The sequence below is a fragment of the Chanos chanos genome, chromosome 10 (genome assembly GCF_902362185.1).
Source record: "Chanos chanos chromosome 10, fChaCha1.1, whole genome shotgun sequence".
NCBI classification, from domain to species: domain Eukaryota; kingdom Metazoa; phylum Chordata; class Actinopteri; order Gonorynchiformes; family Chanidae; genus Chanos; species Chanos chanos.
The window spans coordinates 7,565,918-7,589,996 of NC_044504.1; the positions used below are offsets into that span (position 1 = coordinate 7,565,918).

The following is a 24,079-nucleotide window of genomic DNA, read 5'->3' on the forward strand; positions in this document are numbered from 1 at the left end:
TTTGTTTGCAAAATAATGTCTTTCTCTCTCTTTTTTTTCCGTTTTCAGAGATAATTTACTCTCAAATGGCCTTTTTATCATTCATTTCTTATTGCTCTCATTGTGAGGATGTGGCGGTGTGTCACCTGTTCAGGTGTTCTTGTAGTACGTCCAGGCGTTGCTCCACCTCTCCGTAGGTGATCTCACTCTGAGAATCTTCCTCCGCTCTCGTGTCTTGTAATACCACTGACTCATCAGCTTCATCCCTTGGCCTTGAACACACCCATCCATCTGTGGGCATATCTGTAGGAGGAGGTGACCTCATTACACAGCCGTACATATATACAAACGCACAGAAATGCTTACATGCACATACGTATGCACATACGCATATGTGTGTCAACGCACACACACATACACACACACACACATGTGTGCATGCACGCACGCATGCACACAAACACACACACACACACACACACAAACACACACACACACACACGCGCACACACACACACACACACACATACACACACACACACACACACACACACACACAGACACAGACAATCAGAATGAGTATTAATCACACACAGCAGGCTCTCTGAAACAGGGATGCTATTCATCTCCAGTGGCTGGTTAGTGTGCAGTTGCTTTGTTAGTGCTTTATTAGTTATTGGTACACCATGTCCTCTATCTCTGTGTACCAGGCCTAAGGACAACAGCCTGGCCAATGGCAGGGTTATCTCTGGCTTCCACCTGCTAATGCTAACAGCAGACAGATGAAAACACATATTACTCTTATTGCACATTACTGAGTTACTGGCCTGTTTAGCATAAACCATGCGGTACAAAGAGGGCGTCACGACGGCTGAAATGAAGATTTATCTGGTCTCATGCTGTCTCATTGTCTACATCTCATTTTAAATTGGGTTTCAATGAGTTTCGTATTCAAACTTAAAATGTGTTGTGCTAAAATAAAGCTCGCTGCTTACTGTGAATATATTGCTGTGTTGACTGAAACAGTTTACGAGATGTAATCTGGATAATCCAACCCCCCCCCCCCCCCCCCCCCGAAATGTATCTTGGTGGTCGTATTTAAATTGACACTTCTACATTTAAATTGACACTGTGAAACCATAGCCTCCTACCTTTGATTATACTTAAGACTACAGTGTGTGTGTGTGTGTTTGTGAGTGTGTGTGTGTACTTGTTTTTCAGGTTTTTACTTAGATGGATATTTTACCGACGGCATACTATTCTACTTAGGACACCTTGTCAAATGGGGTCATAAATCAGCCACACTCATTAAAAATATTACACAGGTACTCTTTTTCATAAAAGATATTTCTGTTACTGCCAAAACAAAAGTTTGGAAGTGTTTTTGGTTTGGGGTAGACCTAGACTAGAGTCAGGGTTAAGTTGTCCTTCACTTTTGTTATATTGGAAGTCAATGGAGGTCCCCAGGATTTAGCATACAAGTTACATGCTTGTCTGTGTGTGTGTGTGTGTGTGTGCGTGTGTGTGTGTGTGTGTGTGTAGCCTGCACCCCTGCAATAAAGGGTAAGTTTAGTTTAGATTCAAACTACGATCCACTCATTCTCTTGATGACTCTTAGCCTCTTGAAGGCTCCAAGTGTTACTTGCCTCCCTGTAGAGTAAAGTGGGACACGACATGCTCTTAGATGCACTGGATGTTAAATGGAAGAGCCACAGATTTCACAAAAGCCTTTTAAGAGGGCCACACCCTCTGGGACTTAAGCTGCGGAAAGAACAGACTCTACTTAGACCTCAGTGACACTCATTTCCCATAGACACTCCAGGCCAGCTGCTGGCGCTTAGATTTACTCAGAGTTTGATTTGATCAATTTTAGTGAATGCAATTTTACTTTCCTTTCATATATATATATATATATTTTTTTTTTTGGCAGGCAGGATTTTTTTTGGTTTCTTTGATGGTCAGCAAATGCAGGGAGGATCTGTTTTAGCTAAGAAAAAATCTGTTGTCCCAAAAAACAAAAAAACAAAACAAAACAAAAAAATCTTAATCAAGCTAAAAGTCTGTATTTTCTTTTGTGTCAACAAAACAATACCAACCCAACCCCCCCCCCCCCCCCCCCCCCCAAAAAAAAAAGAAAAGCGCCCCTAGAGTTGCCCATATAACAAAGATGATGATAACTGACCTCTTTTGGCACAACTGTGTCATGTTAAATCTCTGTAGGCTGCTTTAGAGGGGTCTTGCTAAGTCCAAAGTGTCCGATTTAAATCAATATTACAGCTGGACGGTACATTGCAAAAGCACACGGGAGGATCGGGAACAAGCATCGCGGAGAACACAACAGCAGTCAAGCGGCATACAGCACACCTCATTAACTGAGGAAGCAAACACCCTTTATCTCACACAGACATCAGCCAAACTGGCTTCGAAAGCGCCCATACATAAGAGTTTCATAACACTCCTATCTGTCCATGACATAATCATTACATTAGTACCACAGCCTCAAGGAGGGCATAAAACCGCCTTAAAAATGCTTTTACAGGATTGATGTCCCGTGTTCTGAAAAGTTAATGAAATCGCTACAAGACTTTCGTGCTGAATCTGTAAAAATCTTTCCAAAATATATCTGCTTTTGGATTTGAAATGCCGGCGGTGTTAATACAACAGGTGCCGCTGCTGATGTAAACAAAATAGAGTTAAGAATGCTTATATATAGTTCACTATAAAGAATTCTCTGTGTGAGAATTCACTGTGAAGACTAAAATTGGACTGATCGTTGATCAAGTCTTTATTTATTTTTTCTTTTTTTACATAAACAGAAAATGAAAGAAATGCGGCCCCGTACCATAGTAAGGAGTGAGGGTGGTAGGACTAGGGTTGGAAATTTGGGTGTAACTCAGGTTCCTCGAGTTCTGCAGTCTCTGTTCTTCTTCAGCGGATGCTCTCCTGTCCTGAGAGCCTCTCTTGGAGCCGGGCTGCGACCTGTGCTCTTTCTTCGGTTCATTTTCCATCTCCTTGTTGTTATCCCCTGGATAATGGCAATAAACAGTGTTGAGCGGAACAGAAAGTGCTCGCCAGCCCAAAGATCAAAAACTCCCCTGGGAGAACTGCTGTTTTGCTAAAATAACAATACCACTTATCATCATCTGCTAAATTGCTTCATGGGGAAATTACAGGATCATATCTGATGAGTGGATGCATTTAAAGTAACTTTGCCATGTATTTTTAAACTGAAATGAATATACAAGCCGTTTTCTTGGAAAGCATACATTGCTTTTGCAGACCAAAAAAATAAAAAATAAAAGCTGTCTCATGAGAGCATCTTCATAGCATTTATTTTTATTACTCAAAGCTTAGGACCTTCTGAACATTGAATGATTTTGGAATTCAGGATTCAGGAGGTTTTTGTAATAAGTATAACCTAACACCAAAAAAGAACTAGTAATGCAAGATATGTTGATTACAAAAGAAACGAAATAAGTGTTTTAAAGTGATACTATAACTCACCCTTGGATGGTTTCCGTTTGAAGGAAATCCTTCTTCTACTTTTAGTTTCTTCCCCATCTGAATCACTGGCTTGGGAATAACTGGGCCGCTTTTGGAAATGGAAAAAAAAAATTGGTTAGACACGGACATTGGACACAATTAATACTAAATGAATTTCTTATGGAAGATAACAACACCATCCCTAAAACTGAGTGATCTATTCTTATGTAGTGTCTCTTGAGTTCCATTAGGCTTTTGCTCTAACGTAGTGCTCAGCTGTTCAGATACTTACCTTCATAGAAGCATTCTCGTCTCTGAGGTTAAAAGTTAGCTCCAGATTTGAAAGGAAGTGATCAGCAAACTCTGGGTACATGTCTAAGACCTCTAAAAGATCCTCTCTCTGGATGGTGTGCAGGTCGCAGTAGCACAGGGCTCGAACGTCAGCGTTAGATTTTCCGGGCTTGGCGTATAAATGGATCATTTCACCGAAGATGTCGTTCTTCCCTGGTGAGCAGAGGAACATTCAATTAGTCTGAACAGCCTTGTCACACGTGGAGGTCTGCTGATTGAACAAAATGTCCGCAGTCACTTCACAAACAACGTGCCTTTTCCCCACCAACCTAAATACTAATTTACACAGCGAACAGGTTGTGCTGTGTCCCCCAGTGATAATGTGCATTTTACCTCCTGTATGTCACAGTAGGTAAACAGTGGGCAAAAGTTAAAATGCCTGTAGCAGCTGTCAGTGCTGAATTCCGATTAACCTGGCGATACACCAACAGCAATGACCATAATATCTTGTGAGCTTTAGCACAGTGAAGGAGTTAGTGGAATCATTTAAGTCTTGTTTCTGTATCTCGTTCACCCATCTCCTTCAGTGCACAGAACCAAGTAGTGAGCCTTATATGAATAACCTGTGATTATGTAAACAAACCAAAGAAATTATATATATATATATATATATATATATATGGTGCAATCATTTGAAGCAGTTCAATTAAAATAACAAGTTTTTCTTTATACATAGGCATTAGTGGATTGAAAGACCCCATTTTGTGATTGAGTTCCCACAAAAAGAGACTCAAACTTTCATCCACTGAAAGTGTTTCTAGGCAAATAATCACTGGAGAGCATTTCTTAATTTTGAGAGAATCGGGGGAAACTTTCATTGTCAGCAGAATTGGGTGTGAAGTTGGCCCCTTTTATGGCAATTTTGAGAGGCAAAATCACAATTATATGGTGTACAACTGTATTAGCTGATATTATAATTCATGTTATCTGTTAAAACATGCCTTAGTCTGTGACTGAGAGTCTAACCAAATGCAATATAACACAATATTTCTTGCAGTACAACACAATTTAACTAAGATCTAATTCCCATTTCTCATCTTACATCAAAGGATGTAATGACTCACTCCGAACCTTGTGCAAGTGCATACTCGGCAGCTGAGTGAGGGTTTGTGAATGCGTAGATAAGAGAAAACCTCTTAGAAAGCTACTTCTGGCTGGCTACTGCATTTAGGCATAACCTGATTATGCCTTGCCTTTGAATTCAGGTGTGTCTGGATGAGAGAATGTGACTTCTACGCAAGTCTCTGTCACTTCCGTCAAACTTGAGGAACAAAGACTTGATATCTACACCATTCGAATCCTTTGGGATAGCTGTCCTCCAGATTCCTATGGACATAGTCATATGAGAAAGGTGTGGGAAAACTGCACGCTGTAAATTAGGGCACAGACAGAAGCACTTGAGGTTACTGGGTCACCATTCAGTGGAATGAGGCATCGGTGGAACTTTTCAACAGCCTCTGAACAATCCTCTTTAAGCTTTTTCGCCTCCGCAACATCAGGAAAGAGTTTCGAAAATATTGCTTCGTTTTTGCATCAGCACAGCCAGGTTAGCACAACTCGTGGGGGTCCCGTGCAGGGATCAATCAAAAAAAAAAAAAAGAAAAATGCAACAAAAGAACGCTGCTTCCTTCAACAGACCTGAGAGACAGACACTCAGAGTACTGTGGGATCCGGCTGGATACAGTTTGGGCAACATAAGTTAGATTCTTCTCCCATGGGGGGGGGGGGGGGGCTGGATAGACCTCGTTTTGGAATGAGCATGCCGAAAAGGAGAGACAGGATTATGGCTTTGGACATCCATTTGGACTCACTGTGAACTGTTACTGCATCCATAGATGCTGACTGGACAATCCCATGGCACTGAAACCCGCAAAGCACAGTGTAAAATCTTTAATCGACTGATTAAAAAAATAACATGCACACACACACGCGCGCGCACGCACGCGCGTACACACACACTGATATATGTATATCTATATATAACTCTGTGTTTAGGTCAGTCCAGGTGAGGCCCTGTTCATGATGAATATGAGGATGACAAGGGCAGACATAGTGAGGCAGCGTCTGCCTCATCAGTTCAGAACCTGCCGGCCACCCTTATGATTCATTATTTAAACAAAACCATATCTGCTTTATCAAAATTTAATCTTCACAAAACCTGTCTTTATAATCAGTATGGCTGGCTCAACACACCTCAAAAGTAACCATGAAGTCTGTGATGATAAAGTAGCCAACCGTTTATTTCCACTTTCTAAATTCAGTTAATAGAAAAACTTGTCGTGTTTGTTGGTAATTTTTCCCAAAAGTTCCGGATTAAGTACCTCTGGAAGTACTAACTGCAGCTGTGTGCATTTTGCCACCGGCAAATGTCTCCCATTACAAAACATCATCTGATCGTGAAGAAATCTGCGTTTCACCTATTTATGCAGTCATTTTTAACGGTCAAATTCTCTCATTAATTAGAAAGTAGGAATTCCTGACATGATTTTTGCTTGAACGGGAGGCACATGGGAAAGCGGTTTGACTCTGGTCCAACGTTTGCCATTAAAGAAGGTTCTTTGTCTATGGGGGGCTTGGGTCGATAGTCAATGGGTATTTGAAGACACCTTTGAATTGTTTCCGTTTAGTGTAAATGTCAGGCCCCTCTGTGGCGTTTCTCTTTTATAGCAGGAGACATGGGCTGGACTGGAATATCAGGGAGTGACCTTAAGTGAAAAGAACCAACCATACCTCCTGCACCTGTTAATTTGAGGGCCAACATATGCTAAACCTTCAAATCAACAGTAAAGTCACACACAGCTGTAGAGCATATAATGAAACCTAAGCCAACCATTATGACACACCTGACCAAAAAACAAAACAAAACAAAAACAAAAACAAACAAACAAAAAAATGGTGAACCTAATGTTATTGAATGCATCAGTTTATCAATCCACGCATTCTATTTTTAGAGCACTTCAGGTTAGCATTTTGTGAGGGGTAAAAAGCATTGTTTTATTTTTATAGATGGGCACATTCTGCAAAGAATATGCATTGTGCAGATGTAACTGTGGTGGGCTTTGTGTTACGCTCAGCTTGTGTTATTATATAGGAACACTGGTTGGAAAGGACTCAGAGAGCATGGAATGGACTGTTTAAATGAGACCAGGTCTGGCAAACCTCCCTAGTATACAGTGTGCAATATTTCACAGAGCTGTGGTTCTTAATTACCTCTGTCAATATTGCCAGTTAGCTTTTAGTGTGTGTTTTTGGACACTGTGTTCCCACATGAGTCAAGACAATTCATTAATGTTATGTGGCGAGTGATTAGATCCAACTAGCCTGGAGCGTGTTTGAACAAACTGCCTTTTACAGCCTGGTTTGGCTACCATCTCCAATAAAACAAACAAACAAACAAACAAAATCAACCATTTACGATGGTTTAATGTCTCTCCGCCCACCCCTTAATGTCAGTCAAGAATCCCAGAAATGATCAGTCAACCTGTGGCCCATTTGAGACCAGTTCAGTGGAGATGAGATCTGTGACAACACTAAACCAAACCTAACCACATTGAGACTGCAGCACTCTCACTCCTGCGTCTTTTGCGGTTTTGCTAATAATAATAATAAAAAAAAAAGTTTAGTAAGACTTTGCAGGGGTGGAAACTCTTCTGCTTTGTTCATTGCAGCTGCCTCACTGCCGCTCAGAGAAGCATTTAATACAAATTTCAGAAGCGTCCTCCTGTCACATAGAACCTCTCCATTGTGTAGCTGTAGGAAGAAACACTGTGTGACCGGGAGCGTATATTACACTGAGCTCACGGAAAGGGGATAAAAATGAAAGACGCGTCCATCAGAATACATCCATCTGCATGTATTCCAGTGTGACATATGTGTGGACACAAAAACACAATGTATTCATTTCACTTGTTTGATTGACCACGGAGAGGACCCCCCCCCCCCCCCCCCCCCCCCCCCCCAGGGTTTTTTCTGAAATGGTCTGGCTGAGTCAGTTAGGGTTTTTTTTTTGGGGTGGGGGGGGGGGCAATGGAAGCAATCCTCTGGAATCTACACCTTGTACCTTTTCTCGGAAGTGCTCAAGTGCTCTCTGCTCCTGGCACTGGTAAACATTGTCTCTTTCACAGACATGCCAAAAAACACAGGCTAATGTATCCATCTTAGTTTGACATTAAGCTACATCTGAATTCAATGTCCCTTCAAGTAGAAAGAGACAAATGGAAAGCAGGCACGTTTTTGAAATATTCATGCAGGCAGAGCACCCCTGAGACCACAGAACAGAATATATCAATTCAAGCAAATGGATTTTTTTAATTGAATTTTCTGTTAAAATATGCATTATATGCACGTGGATATCCCAACATTTGATGCTAGACTTAAATGCATTGGTGATTTGATGCATGCCAGAATGGAAACAAATGGACAGAAGCACTTAAATGCTAAAATGTCACAGCCTGTTTTCCTGCCTAATCATTCAATTAGCAGTGAAAAAGGTCAAAGGGAGTTAAAAAGATATTTACAAGATGTGGCTGAGTTACTCTAACAGTGACCCAAGAAATCGGACAGCACAGTATGCCTTCACGCTGCTTTTTCCAGAGAACAGATACAAGGTCCTTTAGCCTAAATAAAAGCAAAAATAAAACCACCTCTGAGTGCAAAAAATAAATAAATAAAAGTTTCGTAAATGGAAAAGAGAATTCAAGATTCAAGAGACGTTTCCCTCGTTTATCAAAGATTTGCCTCTAGGGAAACGTGGAGTGTATCTGTATGGATCTGTCTTGTTGAACTGCTCTGCTTACCAAGAATCGCCACGACAACGTCATCTTTCAGGATCTCGATGGATCCCCGGGACAGGAAGTAGAGAGCGGTGAGCACGTCTCCTGAGTGCACCAGCGTGTCGCCTGGCGGGCAATGGGTGGTCTTAAAACGCATGGCCAAGGCCCGGAGGCAACCTTTAGTAGCACCGCGAAATGCCTTACAGCCCTGCAGGAGGTTCTGGTTCAAATGGAGGCAAATATCCGCTTGCAGACACTCTGGAAATCCTTTTAAGACCTAAACACAGACATAGGTCAGCTGCTCATTACTTTTACCATACATACAGAGCTCATATGAGGACAGTTATTTTGGTCAAACACTGATCTGTACTTTATGTAAGTTAACTTGGAACTTGTAGCTTTGTTGTTGTGGTTATATCATAGTTTATAGTTTATATTAAAGTATATAGTTTATAGCATCATAGTTTTAGGGAAAGCTGGTTCACTTCCGTAGTTGTTAGGATGATGTTTCTATATTTGTTAGCTAATGTAAAGTTGAACCACGTGGACCATTGTGGCGTAGGCTTTACAAAAGGCTCATGCATTAAGCTTTCCAGTTCAGACGCCAATAATTTCAAGCTGCGAGTTCTAACATCAGTTTAATGGGATTTATTGAGTTTGGCACAACCCATTGACAGTTTATCTACAAACCTGATGTATAGGCCAAACTGAGTGTTCAGAAAGCATTGAAAGTTCAAAAAGTCTCTTTAAAGCAGTCTAAAAGAAATGAGTGAAGGTTACGAGCATGTGGATGCAAAAGCAGCCCTTCTAAGAAAACATGCTAGCCATAACATGCTCAATGCTAAAAGCACTCTTTCTACAGGGTCTGGCATGCAGTCACAGGTAACTACAGTTCCTGAAATGGCTTACTGAGATGATGCAGTATATGACCACAAATCACAAAGAATGGTATACATTTAGTGCTTGCACAGAGGCTACTCTAACTTTAATATTAAAATATCCAAAGAGACATGCTTTCTGTGTAGTGCATGGTCACTATGCAGATTAATCAGGCAATTGCTTGCCCTTAACGTACACTGACCACTTGTAATGTTTTTTTTTTCTTTAAACCAATGTCTGAAATGAAAGATATTCAAGAGCAGGTGAGGGTGAGATCTGGAGACCTGAGGCAAAAGCACAGACAGTGGAATGAAATGAAAATGATCACAAGTCCTGTTTGAGTGTAAATACCTCCTGCTCTTACCCGAACGATGACATCATTCCATTTCAAACGAAGCAGAGATGGAAAAAGACAAGCATTTCTTTATGGACATTGCACGCACACACAAACACACGCTCTTATATGCGCACGAACACACGTAAACAAACGCGCAATAACACACACACACACACACACACACACACAATGATACCCTTATCTAACTGCACATTTATGCTTTTCACTGTGTTTCGGATGGATCAAAAGGTTGGATGGATGATTTGTATGAACCCTAAAAGACTGGTTATTCTGCCAAAAAAAGCCCTGGAATTTTACATGGACCAAAACATTTCAAAATAATCTATAATTACTTCAGAATCAAAACGACCCAAATAAACCAAGATTGAAAAATCTTATTTAAAAAAAGACTACAGTGTTTGAGTCGATGAGAACTGCAGTATGGACATGAGCGCACCATGTTCATGTCGATTCCATTAGTGTAGGTCCAGGAGTGTTGGAAGTACTCCTCCAGCCTCTGGCGCAGCGGGTTGGGAATTTGATGGAAGCGGATGAATTCTTTGACTCGGAGCATCTGCATGTGGTAACGCGCTGTCCCAGAGTACAGCCGCTGAATAATGGCAGAGACGTTGCCAAAGATGCTGGCATACATCAGAGCTACAAAAAAAATGAGAGGACCTTGAATTACAACTTGGAATTATTTTAGGTTTAATCACAATCGCATTGTGGTCTATATTCTCATGGTCTGGCGGTCTTGAGATGTTTCAGTAACGTTCTCCATGATCACATGTGTAGTATCAGTTATCTCAAATTAAGATTCAATGAAAAAAGTTAATGCGGACTTGTAAAAGTCTGACAGGCTGATCGCACTTACATCCAATCAGCATTACACAGATGGAGAAGATCTTTTCAGAGTTGGTGTTGGGGGAGACGTTTCCAAAGCCCACACTGGTCAAACTGCTGAAGGTGAAGTACAGTGCCGTCACGTATTTGTCCTTGATGGATGGTCCTGAGGTTGGGTCGCTGTAGTTATACCTCTTCCCTATGGACGCCCCAAGATTATCCAGCCAGCCAATCTTATTCTTGAGGTAAGGCTGTTCCACGTTTCCAATAGCGTACCAGATACAGGCCAACCAATGGGCGATGAGTGCAAAAATACACATCAGGAGCATGAGAACGGCAGCTCCGTATTCAGAGTAGCGGTCCAGCTTTCTGGCGACGCGGACCAATCGTAGCAGCCTGGCCGTCTTCAACAGGCCAATCAGAGTGGTTGTCTGTAGACACAAAAGACAAAGGCGTTAAATTTGGATATGACATGCAGCAACGCGTCGATGTTGAAAGGGTGAGAATACATGCAAGTTAGCCTATCACTAATTTCTGGATTGTTCTATTTCTGTGGTCAGATGGATGTTTGAGCCCGTAATTATTATCTACCACCGGACTCTTTTTTTCTCAGTTTGCTCATGATTTTACAATTTTGTATCTGATGAAATGTCTGCAACTATGTGGCATAAAATCTATTGCGGTTGGTGAGATCTGAAAAGCCCCGAAACATGTTTGTGAATAAACTGTTATACTACATTATTTTGAAAACGAGTTCTGCTCATTAATTTTTTTTTGAACATTTCTAATTTAACTTCAAAAACTACCAACAGCGGCTAGCTAACTGACATTCAACAAAACAGCTGTAGTTGATATACAAAGAAATAAAAAAAAAAACAAGCCACATCTACAAAATGTAATTCATACATCTTAATCTAGGCAAGAGTCCCGGTTGAGACAAAATGAACACCATGCTTACCATGGCAAAAAGACATTCTCATTTGTGGAGGTCAGCCCATATAGGAGTGTGGTTGCAGTGAGTTTATAACCTGTTCAATGTCCTCTGAAATCACTCCAGCAATACTCGCTATCTTCTCCTTTCAGAGGCGCATTTATTTACCTGACAGTTATCACGCAATCCTGAAAAGCGGGGTTAGTAACTGCGGCGAGGGTATTTTTAGGACACTTCCTAATAGATGTGTCTGATATCGATTCTTACATTGCATACAAGTGCTGACAAAGTGCAAATGAGATGCCACACTCCCAGACTTTGTGATGTGCAGGGTTTTTTTTTTTACTTTCTATTGACTGAATAAAAACTGCACATATGTCATGATTAAAGGCTCATTACATGCAACTGTTCACATGACTCAGCAAAACTAAGGTCTGAATTATATATCTACACAGGACAGAACAAGAGGGTTCAAGTGTAAAGTAACACTTTTTTTCATTATTTTATCTTCAACAGCCCAAATAGGACGACAGATTTAAGTGACACCCACGAAGACACTGAAAAATAACCATTTATTACTGGAAAAGGTTTTTTGGAATCTGTAAATTTGGTGGAATCATTAGTTAGAAATACAAGAAGCTCCAGTGGAAAGACCTTTGATTATATTTAGGTATCTGAAAGATAAAAAATTTGAAAATGTTCTCATTCTGATTCATTTTCATTATGTTTGATAGTTTCATTTGATTATTCAAATCTGATTATTCAAACACTAAACAGAAAAGAGGGTAGAAAACTATCGTTTTGTTAATGGAGAAAAAAACATGGCATGAAGTTGTTATCACCAACATCATCCCGTCACTAAGACTACTGATAGGGGCAGTACAGAGCATTCTGCTGGAGAGGCATAAGAGCTTTGGGCATTTCAGTAAACCATTTGTTTCTGCTGTTGTTTTTGAGTTTTATGGGCTTTGTGGAGAGATGCAAAGCCCTCCATCTGAACTCGTATGACATGCGGTCAGAATCCTCCATCTGCCTACCGTCCAGTCATCACAACGTTGAAGAAAAACGATTGACCAACCTGCCCGTGCAGCGAGTCCATCTGGTCAGTTTGCAGAAAAATAATAAATCAGTCAATCCTGAGTGGTCTTTCAATTCGTCTGATGTGTTTCCATATATAATCATTACAGTGATTTACACAGTATATACGTTACTGACGTCTGTCCCATACAATATCCACGCAATAGACCTTGACTCTCATTGAGTTTAAGCACTGACCAAAACACTTAACTGAAAGACTAGACACTCCCTGATCGGAGATAAGGAAATCTGAGTAAAAGTTTCCTGGTGCGTTAGTAGACAGATAGAGGCTCAGTCATAAAGGAGACTGATCATTGTTCTCTTAAACCCCAGCCGAGTCTCAAAGGGCACAGATATGAATGCAGCACCCCTCACAGAGCATCATAAATAAATCCCTTTGCTCAGAGGTGGGTCTTGTCAATAAAATCAACAGGTCTAAACAGTCCCCAATTACCCTTCAGCAAACCAGGGGGAGAGACTATTATATATTGTCTATAGTCTTAACAGAATGGTACGTTAGGAAGAGGAGAGAGGTTTAATTTGCTCCCAAAGTATTACAGAGAGAGAGAGAGAGAGAGAGAGAGAGAGAGAGAGAGAGAGAGAGAGAGAGAGAGCCTCATCAATGAGAGTATATAGCAATCTGTGTTCAGGTACCCAAACGGACTTGTTAATGTGATAAGCAACATATGTGAAATGGTAGGGTGGGTGGAGTTTAAAAAATGGTATGAGGAAATACATTTATTTTACAGGAATCAGGATCATCATTCATTTGTACGGTTTCTGGTGATATGTTTCCTGGGACCTAACCCAGACAGATAATGTAAAGATATTTACTGAGAACTATTAAACAAAGTGTGCCTACTGTAGCTTAAATAAAATTCTATGTATCAGACTGCTGGAAAAGGGTCAAAACGTTGGATAACCATATGTTCTCCCATTTGATGTGTTAAAAGCCTGAGATGAACCAATGACTGGATATTCCCACGCACATAAACAAATAAATACACAAACTAGCATGTCAGCCAATGACGCACAAACAGCTGTCTATAAGCGAGGCACACGCCAGCAGTCCCTCTGTTCTCTCTATTTATCTGTGTTTTTCTCTCTTTTCTGTCCAAATGCCCCCCCCCATTCACTCTTTCTCTATCTCTCACTCACCCACTCACAGTAGCCCTCCTCATCTAAATGCAGAATTGATTGCCATTTGGTGAGCCATTAATCCAAATAAATGGATTCTGAAATACTGACCGCTGAGAGGGGGGAAAAAATGCAATCTAACACAGTAATCCTCTACAGATGAAACAAAACATGACTTTCGGAGCCAGCCTATAGCCATAAGTCTGTGGTCAGTGGCCTACACAAAAGAGTTGGATCTCTGCCTAAATGGACGCATAAGACCTTTCGGAGACAGATAAATAAATACATTAACAAACAAATGAATGCATAAAATAAAACCACGGGCCACAGGAACACAGGCAGAGAGAGAGAAAGAGCGAGAGAAAAAGAGAAAGAGAGAGAGAGAGGGGGAGAGAAAAATGCATTAGCGGACGGCTTACTTCGTCTGAACCCGAACCAAATATGAGCAGGTCAAATGGAATGGCCGCAACCATGTCGATGAGAAACCAGCCCTTGAAGTAGTGGATGGCGATCTTCGCCGGGTGGCTGACCACCTCTTCGTTCTGGTTGACGTAGGTGGTGCGGAAATTAATGAGGATGTCTATGATGAACATGATGTCCACCATGAGGTCCACCACGTTGAGGGGGCTGCAGGAGTAACCGCACTCCCGCCTCTTCTGCTCCTCGCGGTCATTGAGCAGGAAGGCGGCGGAGTATGGGGTGAAGATGGCCGTGTAGATCACCAGTAGCAGTATCAGCCAGTCCCACACGGCTTTAAACGGGCTGTAGTGAAGGATGGTGAACTTGTCGATACGCGCCGTCTGGAGCTTATACTCCGGAAGCACGTCTGCGCCCAAAGACAACACCTGCGCCAAAGAAAGAGGGAAATCAGTACAGGATACTATAAAAAAATGTCTTAAACGGTGGTCTCTGGGAACACTGGTGGTCTGCCAGAGACTCCTTAGAGCTGTACAGGATATATCTTGAATTATAACTGAACCTCACTGTCAGTAATTTATATTTCATAAAGTCTTTTCAGTCTGTATGCTTCTATAAGGTCTCCAGTGTGACTTTGTTTTATAGTACTGTTGGTCCTTGTTGGACCTCAGACCAGATCAAACATATAAGTGATATATAGTATAAACAAATACGGCAGGTCACCTATTTCTCTCAATAAAAGATATGGACAGAACTGCAGCACGTGCTGTGGTTACATTTCACATAGTGTAAGTTTGTCCTGATTTATAGAAAATTCCATTTTAGAGAGAGTGCAGAGGTATAGTTGAGCAAGCCTTTGACGTATATCATGGTTGTGATGGCTGCAGGAGCAGTGCTGCACTGAGCATGGGCTGAGCGGTGTCACTTCAGCACCACTCTCTGGGACAGCAACCAGTTGGCCCTTATAACAATAGCAATGCAAAACGACAACAACAACAACAACAACAGCACATGGTCTGACAAAACAACAATCACGTCACATGGGGGTTTCAGTGGGAAAACCCAGAGGAGGCGTGGCTAGCGGCTAAAACAGCAAGTCTGGGGCGAGATATGCAGAGAAGTCAGATGTAAACGAAGAGTGTGCACCCCCCCCCCCCCCATCCCCCACCCCCCACCCCAAGACTCAGGCTCAGCTGCCTCCAGAAGGACTGTTGCGAGCCGAGCAATCCAGTGGATGAGGCTTTGCCAGCTAGTTGGGAGCCCTAGGTTTGGATGCTGACACAACCTGACCCAGCCTACAACAACGCCTATGCCAGCCTTGTGGACCACCAGCCCAAAAGGCATTTCACCCACCCCGGCCCTGACCATCACCAAGCACCAGCCACCTAGAACCCTCATACGTGTGTCTGCTGCACTGCGTATGACAATAAAGCCCTCCTCCTAGGGAAAAACAGCAATTTGACTCGTTTTTTTTCTCCTGTGACAGAATGTTGTATGCAACAGTAACAATAAATAAATAGACCATATGTAGAGGTGACAGCGTGATTTTTAAGTGCTGTTAACTTTGATGCTGTCACAGACAGAGGGCAATAGTTTTATTTTGCACAACGCTGTTATGAATGATCACGACAACATTGTAATTACTTTTATGAATGCATTTTCTTCAGAATTACAGGTACCTTATTGACAGCATTTCCCATAACTCTTATACAGCACCATCCTAGTTTTCTGCCTGAGTTATGTTTTTGCACAGTGGAGGTTTAAATATTGATTGATTTCAGGGAGAGGATGATAACTTCGTTGGTGGAGTTATGTCCTGTCAGTCATGTTTTATTTATGTGTGGGTAGGATGTGTAGGTCAGTCCTGATAAAGCCAGTTTTCACGAAATGTGTCAGTGCAAGTAATTTTCAAACTACTCAAGTCTCAAGCTGCTTCACTGTGAACCATAAATAACTACACTCTCTTGTTATTTTGGAGTCTTATTGACATTGACATTTTGTGACTTCCTTTCTTCTAAAAGACATTATTCTAGTGGATGATGCAACTCTAGTATCATTCATTTATGCTATTTCCAGAATCATCCAGGTTTAGGTACTTCACTCAAGGGCAGACAAGCTGATTTTGCAAGCCTGACAAAAAAAAAAAGTACTGCTGAGTCAAACCTTACGGGGCTCGCAAAAGACGCTCTCATTATGTCCTTGCAGACAGGCATAAACTCAGTCACAGGACCAAAAATGATAAGACAGATTGTCTTTTCCTGTTAACTGAGATAATTGATCATGTTATCTGACCTTGACCTGAGAACGATACACACAACCAATAAACATTCACCATTTAATCCGGATTACACTTGATGATAATATTTGTAGTTGCAGTTTAGAAATTGTGGATTAGGATACACTGTGCACAAAATAGAGAATGCAAAATAACCATTAAGTGATAAACAGAGCAAATTTTTTCATAGTGCTCAGTAGACGCCTGCTTCTGCATTTTATTGTTAAGATGTCTGTGAGAAAGTACATTTTACCCTGTAGAGATATTTCCTCGTGTTTTAAGAGACGCTGCACTTTGTTCAGTGCATTGCTCTCCAAATTTTATTAGGGACCAATTTTCCTGGACCATTTGTGACCGCTTTGAAGTCATTACATGGTAGAAAAAGTTGTTAACTTAAGGTCCACAGGCAGAATCTGTCATCATTCCGTGGTCTGTGATCTAACGATGGTTTATCCAGGTAGTGTTTGTATAATTGAGAAGTCAGCCAATGCTTAGCTCCCCTCTGGGTTTAATGAACTTTGACAGGCCGTAGAGGCGGAGTTCTTTTCGTCTGATGAATAGTTCATTAGCGGGGACGAAAGGCAGAGGGCTTTTGTTTTGTGGTACCTCAGCAAAAAGTTCTCTGCGCTGAAACTTATGAATTATAGATAGTGCTGCATCCAGACACACATAGAGAGGGTGATGTGAAAATCACTCAAATGAGACAAGCCAAATAGCTGCACCATGAAGCACAGAGAGAACAGACAAATGACAGCTGACTGTGTGCTTTAGTATTGAGGGTGCTGTGTGTCCTTCATATAGAAATGACATTCTCTTAAGTGCACCCCTCCACATTTCCTTTGTTATAGTCTAAGAGAGCTTTTCATGTGACTGAGAGAGACAGGTTTAAAGCCCGGTGTTTAGCAGTGACATTGACTTACACTGGAAGACACTTAAGAGCCTGTTTTTGGAAGAATTCGACTCTCAGCGTAACCTTGAAAAGTTTAGCTTGTCATAGAGCATTCCTGGCCAAAGGACATATTCTGCTTACAGTATATGTTCAGAGCTGTTTAACCATGGTAAACCGGTTGTGCTCTGGTATCCAAGCTACAGAATGTGGTAGGTTATCTTATCCATTGTATAAACATAACTCCTTATTAAAATGTGGTTGAACCTTTGACCAGCGCTACAGTCAATGTAAGTGAAATAATTAATATTAGTGTCGAAGAAAATATTTTTCCTTTCAGAGAGAACAAAAGGCCACTTTGCGTGATTCCAGAGTAATTATTAACGCCTGTTGTAAAATGGCTTCATACAGCTTACCCCTGAGGTTAAGTCTTATCCTCATTTACATAGATTTGCATACACATCAGCAATATGGGTCACTGATCCTTTACTGTTTACATAAACTTCATTGAATTTATACATATGGAATAACAACGAATATGTTAATATAGCACTTACTGTGATTTACCAGGTCAAGAAATAGAGATTTCAACAATCACCAATGAATGCACACACACACATAAAAAAAACATTTAAAGCTTTTTGATTGAAACACAGAAAACAGTCATGCCCTTCCTAAGCTAAACATGACCATACCTGTGTTACTTTTTCTGTGACATTATGTGTCCTGTCTTTGACTTTTGGTGCAATGATGGTTTTCTCTGAGGAGGGGGGTGAGGGGGCTTTCTTGTCGTTGGTCTCAGAGAAGTTGAGCGTGATGAGGGGAATTTTGTTTATGGTGCTGTATTTGTTGAGGTTGGAATCAGACGTGGAGCCCAGAAGACTGGATTTAATATGGTTGAATGGACCTGAAGGAGACAAGGACATATGGATGTTGAAGGAGAAGGCTAAGATTCTAAAACAACAGCAACAACAAGAAACACTTGACATTTCAATACACTTTGTTTAAAGCAATGTCCCCTTGAACATCCTGCTAGTCTCTTCAAAATACAGCACCTGAGAAGACATTATTATTTCTCTATTTATCTGAAACAGAGCATAAAACAGTCAGAGTGAATGTGGATATGAATATAAAAGACTTCAGTCTCAACAATGTCTACCCGAAATAATATAACATCGACAACAACAAGAAACAGGACCAAAGTGTATACACATTAAGCATTCTTGAGGGTTAAAATGAACACAGTAGACTTGTGAGAGGCAGACAGAGAGCATTCACGTCATATTGATTTCCTGTCTGTCCATAGACCAAGCACTTTAGCCTCAGACCGGGCCACAGAGGATAAGTGCATGTCTGTTGGTCGGACAGGGCAAAGGCAGGGCTGCAGGCTTTCTCTAAGTTTTTTTTAAACAAAGACTGCATCGCAGATGCCTCCAGCACAAACTCATTCACACAGCCAAAGAGAACCATCAAACTATTTGACACAGACAGTCAAAGGAAAGGTTTGTGTGCTCTGATTCTCTGATGTATATTTTTGCATGCAGCAGGCAGGCCCAAAGGGAGGCATGCATTCACAGGAAATGCACTGTTACCTTTCAAGCTGCGGCCATGGTCTGAAATGCAGGATTGGGATAGTTAGAGGAAGAGATGAAAAACGCAAAACGAAAGGAGAAGCAACCGGGGGGTGGGGGGGGAAACATAAAATTTGAACAAATGTATCATTATTTTTCTTAATATATATTTGAATGGATTGCCCCCCCCCCCCCCCCCCCCCGTGTGCATAACGGAAAACATAAAACGATCTGATAGAGAAAGAGTAGTTTTCATTTCAACCTTCACAGCTTTGTCTCAGGCCTCTTGACAATTTTTAACCTAAAAGGACATGGAACACGGATCAACACAACCTGCTGATCTGACTACAGTTAATCATAAACCAAACACTCACCTTCACTTGTATGCCTGTCCCTGTAGGTTCGTTTAAATTTGGTGCTGAGGCCTTCGATGTCGTGGACCGAGGACGCTCGCCTCCGGCTGCAGCCGCTGATGCTGTCCCGGGACAGGGACTGGGTCAGACAGGTGGTGGACTGGGCCTGGTTCTGGCTCAGTCTCTCCCACGGAAGCTGCTTGGGAGACGAGTGGTCCTGGGGTCCGGACAAGCTGACCGTAGAACAGCGCCGGCTCGATAAGATCAGGGCCCTGGTGTCGTTGGCTTCTATAGGGCTGCAGCTGTCCTTGGTAGGTGACGGGAAGTCCCTCAAGGCCACTGAGTCGTCGCTGGTTTTGGGTGAGTCAACCATCACCGTGTCTGGGTCTTCTTGAGGGAGAGATTGTTTGCTGGAGCCCAGGAGACTTAGAGCAGGCAGGCGAAACCGAAAGAATTTCCCCTTTCCTATTAATGACATCAAAACACGTTTTAGACTTTCAGAGACATCATTTTCAATTATGGCATGTGTTTTATGAGTACCTTAAAAGTTGTGATTCAGCAGTGAGAGGAATTATTACAAAAGCTTTAATTTTTGAAACCGAAATAACGAACTCCCCGCAACTCTAAGGTTTTGAAGCCTTGTGGAATCTGGCCTCAGCACCCGTACATCTCTAAATGATTAAAAGCGCAAAATAACATTTTCCTCAAAGAATGCACTATGCTTGTTTGGCTCCTCATTAGTGCATTTCTTAGGGGACAAGTAAGTCACGCTCGAGGCTGGGCTATCGATAGCCGCACACCCCTCCGTCTCCCCTGTGTGAGTCAGCGTGAATGTGTCGCATTTTCATTGGAACAGGAGGTTGAGAAGACAGCGTGTTTCAATTTTGAAGAAAGCGCCCCAAGTTAGAAGAAAAAATATCAAATGTAATTTTCCTCTGAATATTCCGAAGCCTGTCTTTGCCTAAATGGAAAGAAAACATTTGCCAGGACCATCTTCCGTAAATCGCATTTCCCAGGTTGTGATGTAAATATGTTTGCTTCTGTACAAGTACGAGGTCTGGTTATAGCAGAAGGACAAAGACCAAAGCCCCATGGTAGTGGCTTTTATGTGTGCTTGATTTAAACGGTTCTTTACAAATCCAATAAAAGGTCGAACCCAGAGAGTGTAGCTGTCAGGATATTGGACAATTGAACAATAGATCTGGTCTCACAAGCAGAAAGACATTAATTCTTTTCTTGAATAAAACATTTGAACAAGAACTGATATTTGGTATAAGAGGTTGTATTCACAATAGAGATCATTTCCAAGTGGACGACCTGTAAAATGGCCAAAGCACCAACAAAGAATCACATGACATGAGAGCCATACGCATTCAAATGGATTTCAAAGGGTGAAAAGCCCCTCACTGGACATATTGTACTGTACAGTTGAATGGACCAGGTTCATTTTTATGATAATGGTAAACCTAGAAGCTGAATTTGCAGGTGTGCGTTCTCTATCAAAGGCACTTTGGGAATGGAAGTGTGGAGGGCTGTGACGTAGCGGTCTTTCGTATACCGTACCTTGAATTATAGATGTCCATCGGGCTGTCAGTCTTAATTTACCCTAGTATATAGTGGATGTTAGTACTTTCCCCTGTTTATAATTACCAGGCCTTTCAACGTGTTTTTGATAATAAGGACATGATCAAACAAAACACATCCTCCCCACAGAACTGAATGTTCCCTCTGTTTCTCTTGTCTTTGAAGATTACTGCATTAATCATTTTGCTGATATTGAAAGAAAAAAAAAACTATTGACTGAAGCTACCTTCAGGGAATTGTAATAGGGGCTTCTGTGTTTTCTGAAAGGAAAATACATTCTTAAAAGCACTAACAACGAAACTTGTTATTACAGCAGTACTAGACTACTGTACAGTAAGAGTGTAGGGTATCATGGTGTTGGCATAACAGGTAGAGAGTGTTGACACAGATGGAGAGCGTAAATACCCCTTGGGCAGGGGGGTAGTTACGTCCACTCTTGGACAATGGTGGGGCTGAAAATGAGCCAACGTGGGGGGGAATATGAGGCTCTGGTCCCTCAACGCTGTCTTTGCATCATGTCAGTGCCCCTCACGGTTTTCAGTCTGTCACGTGCGTCGATGTATCAACAACCTCCGAACACAATGCTACCATCACACTCAACAAGACCCCCTTTGCAAGTTACTCAGATGGGATTCAGTGACAGAACTGGATCCAGGCCTGTGAGGCAGAACGGATCTTTTGCATTACGTAATAGCAGAATGGATCTTTTGCAAGATTACTTAGCGTTCAATTGTATTTTGTAGCCTTCGAAACAGAGGTATAGCGAGAAAGACGTTACATGTGTTAAAGAAAGAAAGCGATTGACAGAAAGAGAGAGAGGGAGAGAAAGAAAGAGAGAGAGAGTAGGGGCGGTGAATTAGTTGTGAAAGCCATGAGATGAGAGAGACACAGTGCAGAATAACAGAGGTGAATAATGTATAATGAGAAACTATGCCAACGCAGCTGCTTACTGCTCTCCTATTTTCACATTGAATTCTGTTCAACACCGATAGTCCTGCTGTGTGCCGCTACTACTAATGTACACTAACCAGACAGACCTACAAACCATGTTCTGAATGTTGGTTTGTACTTGGGAGATCAAATAATAAACCAAAATTGAGCGTTTGAACCATAAGTGAAACTAAGCCTGTAAGGCTGCCTGTTATTTCTAATGCTTTCTTATTGAATTATTCATTTTCTTATGCTTGATTTCACAGGGCAAATGAGCACTGATATTTTTGTCGTTTTTTGTTTTGTTTGTTTGTTTGTTTATTTGCATGGGTATTTATTTTTTTCCTGGATGTTTCATGGTGAGGATAAAAGAGGAATGAGGGTTTTTATTTTTTTGGTCTTTTACGGTAAGTTTGCTGTATCTTTGTACTGAAGTTGTGTGAGCTAATGTGATTTTTAACTAGATATGGGTTATGTTCCCCTTGGTAATTGCACATATTTAATGTTCCTCTCTTGCTTTAACTCCTCATCTGTGTGTATTACGTGGTATGAGTTCAGAGAGAGAGCAATTTCATTCATTACACAAGATTAAAGGCATGCATGACAAACATGGATTCTCTAATTAATTAAGTTAAAGGTCTTGTTTCCAAAGCTGTAAAAAGCTGCATAGATAGTATACACCTGTCCTGTCTAGAATATAAGCTTAAATTAAGATCAAAGTCATTTTAGTTAATGTTATAATGTTTTAGCCATAAACAACAACAAACAACAGCAACAATGATAATATTACCACTACTTCAGTTAATGTAATAATGTAATGTAATGCGATAATGGTTTAGCCATAAACAACAGCAAACAACAACAACAACAACAACAACAATATTACCACTACAGCTACTACTACTACTGCTACTAATAATGTTAATAATAATAATAATAATAATAATAATAATAATAATGATAATAATTATTATTATTATTTCTTGAGAGCACGTTATACAAAAAATGACTTCAAGTGCCTTTCAAGGCACATAATAAAGAGCAGAACTGTAAATACATTTGCCTGTATTCATTTTCTCCTTTTTGTCGTTTTACTGTGACAGAGGGTTTTTTTCATAAGTGCTTGGACAATCATATCTATTTTTGCTTTGTGAAAGCTGTTCTCGGTGTAAACTCAGGAAACTGGGGATTATTCCTCATCGCAGGCACAGTTCTGTTCTTACAGCCGTCCTGTTGCTATGAGACCAGAAAATATATATGCATAATTTCTTTCCTATTACCCCCAAAGTGACTTTACAAATAATGCATATTTGTCACTTGAATATCCTCAGTCAAACAGTAGGTTTAAGGAATCTGAAGACCTGAATATGTATATATGTGCGTGTGTGTGTGTGTGTGTGTATGTGTGTGTAAGTTTGTATTCTGTGTGTTACCTGCGCTGAGTATATCATACCATGCCATTCATGTTTTATGTTCTCTGTGAAAACCCAAGCTATTAGCTTTCTTTATTTTTACCCTAGCTTGAAGAACATATGTAATACATACATTTCCTTGTATACAGAAATGCATACCTAGCTTCCCACATGCACACGCACGTGCGCACTCACACACACACACACACACACACACTCACTCACATTTCACACACACTGATTCACACACAAAACTCAGCTAGGTGTCTGTTCCATGCCCCATCAGTGCTGATGCTCTGCTTTAGCACCTCCAATCAGCAGCCGACGCTGACGTCCTGTTGACATTTACTTGCTGTGCCACAGAGACTCAGAGGAGAGAGAGAGAGAAGAGAGAGAGAGAAAGAAAGAGAGAGAGAGAGTGAGAGTGAGAGAGAGAGAGAGAACAGTGCCATTGCCTCCAGTTCAAACAGCTCTGTTCACTGAAACACGCTCTAAAAATAACCCGTCCACCAAAAGAGCACTGTACTCTCTCAGAGTGGAATTCCACGGACGACACCGCCTCTGACCAAGAGCGGAGTGGAGCGGAGAGGAAGAAAGGCCATGATAAACGGTTAAGCTGCCCCCCGGCTATGCAAACATTCTGCATCATCATGTCCACTGCAGCCCTCTGCCAACTTTGAGATGAAGCAAACTCTCCAGCCCCTGAACACAGGGCTAATGATGAGAGCAGACAGGTTACAGACACAGACACACACACAAACACACACACACGCACACACACACATCATGACGCACTGCTGCAGTGATTCCCTCTCAAATCCGTTTAGGGTCAGACAAGGTGAGCGTGATCCAATGCACCTTA

The 24,079-nt window shown here is 41.4% G+C and overlaps 1 protein-coding gene across 1 annotated transcript in view; it reads right to left on the minus strand.

The window, feature by feature from the left end:
• The window catches only part of LOC115822727 (potassium voltage-gated channel subfamily H member 7), a 44,774-nt gene that overhangs the window by 2,459 nt on the left and 18,236 nt on the right, over positions 1-24,079 (minus strand). Inside the window, exons 4-14 of the mRNA XM_030786642.1 lie at positions 19,313-19,756; positions 18,960-18,980; positions 18,063-18,274; positions 14,209-14,634; positions 10,676-11,075; positions 10,259-10,458; positions 8,610-8,862; positions 3,767-3,966; positions 3,484-3,571; positions 2,822-3,004; positions 126-282 (exon numbers count right to left, since the gene is read on the minus strand). Coding sequence (XP_030642502.1) covers positions 126-282; positions 2,822-3,004; positions 3,484-3,571; positions 3,767-3,966; positions 8,610-8,862; positions 10,259-10,458; positions 10,676-11,075; positions 14,209-14,634; positions 18,063-18,274; positions 18,960-18,980; positions 19,313-19,756 — 2,584 coding nt within the window. The remainder of the gene's footprint in view (positions 1-125; positions 283-2,821; positions 3,005-3,483; positions 3,572-3,766; positions 3,967-8,609; positions 8,863-10,258; positions 10,459-10,675; positions 11,076-14,208; positions 14,635-18,062; positions 18,275-18,959; positions 18,981-19,312; positions 19,757-24,079) is intronic.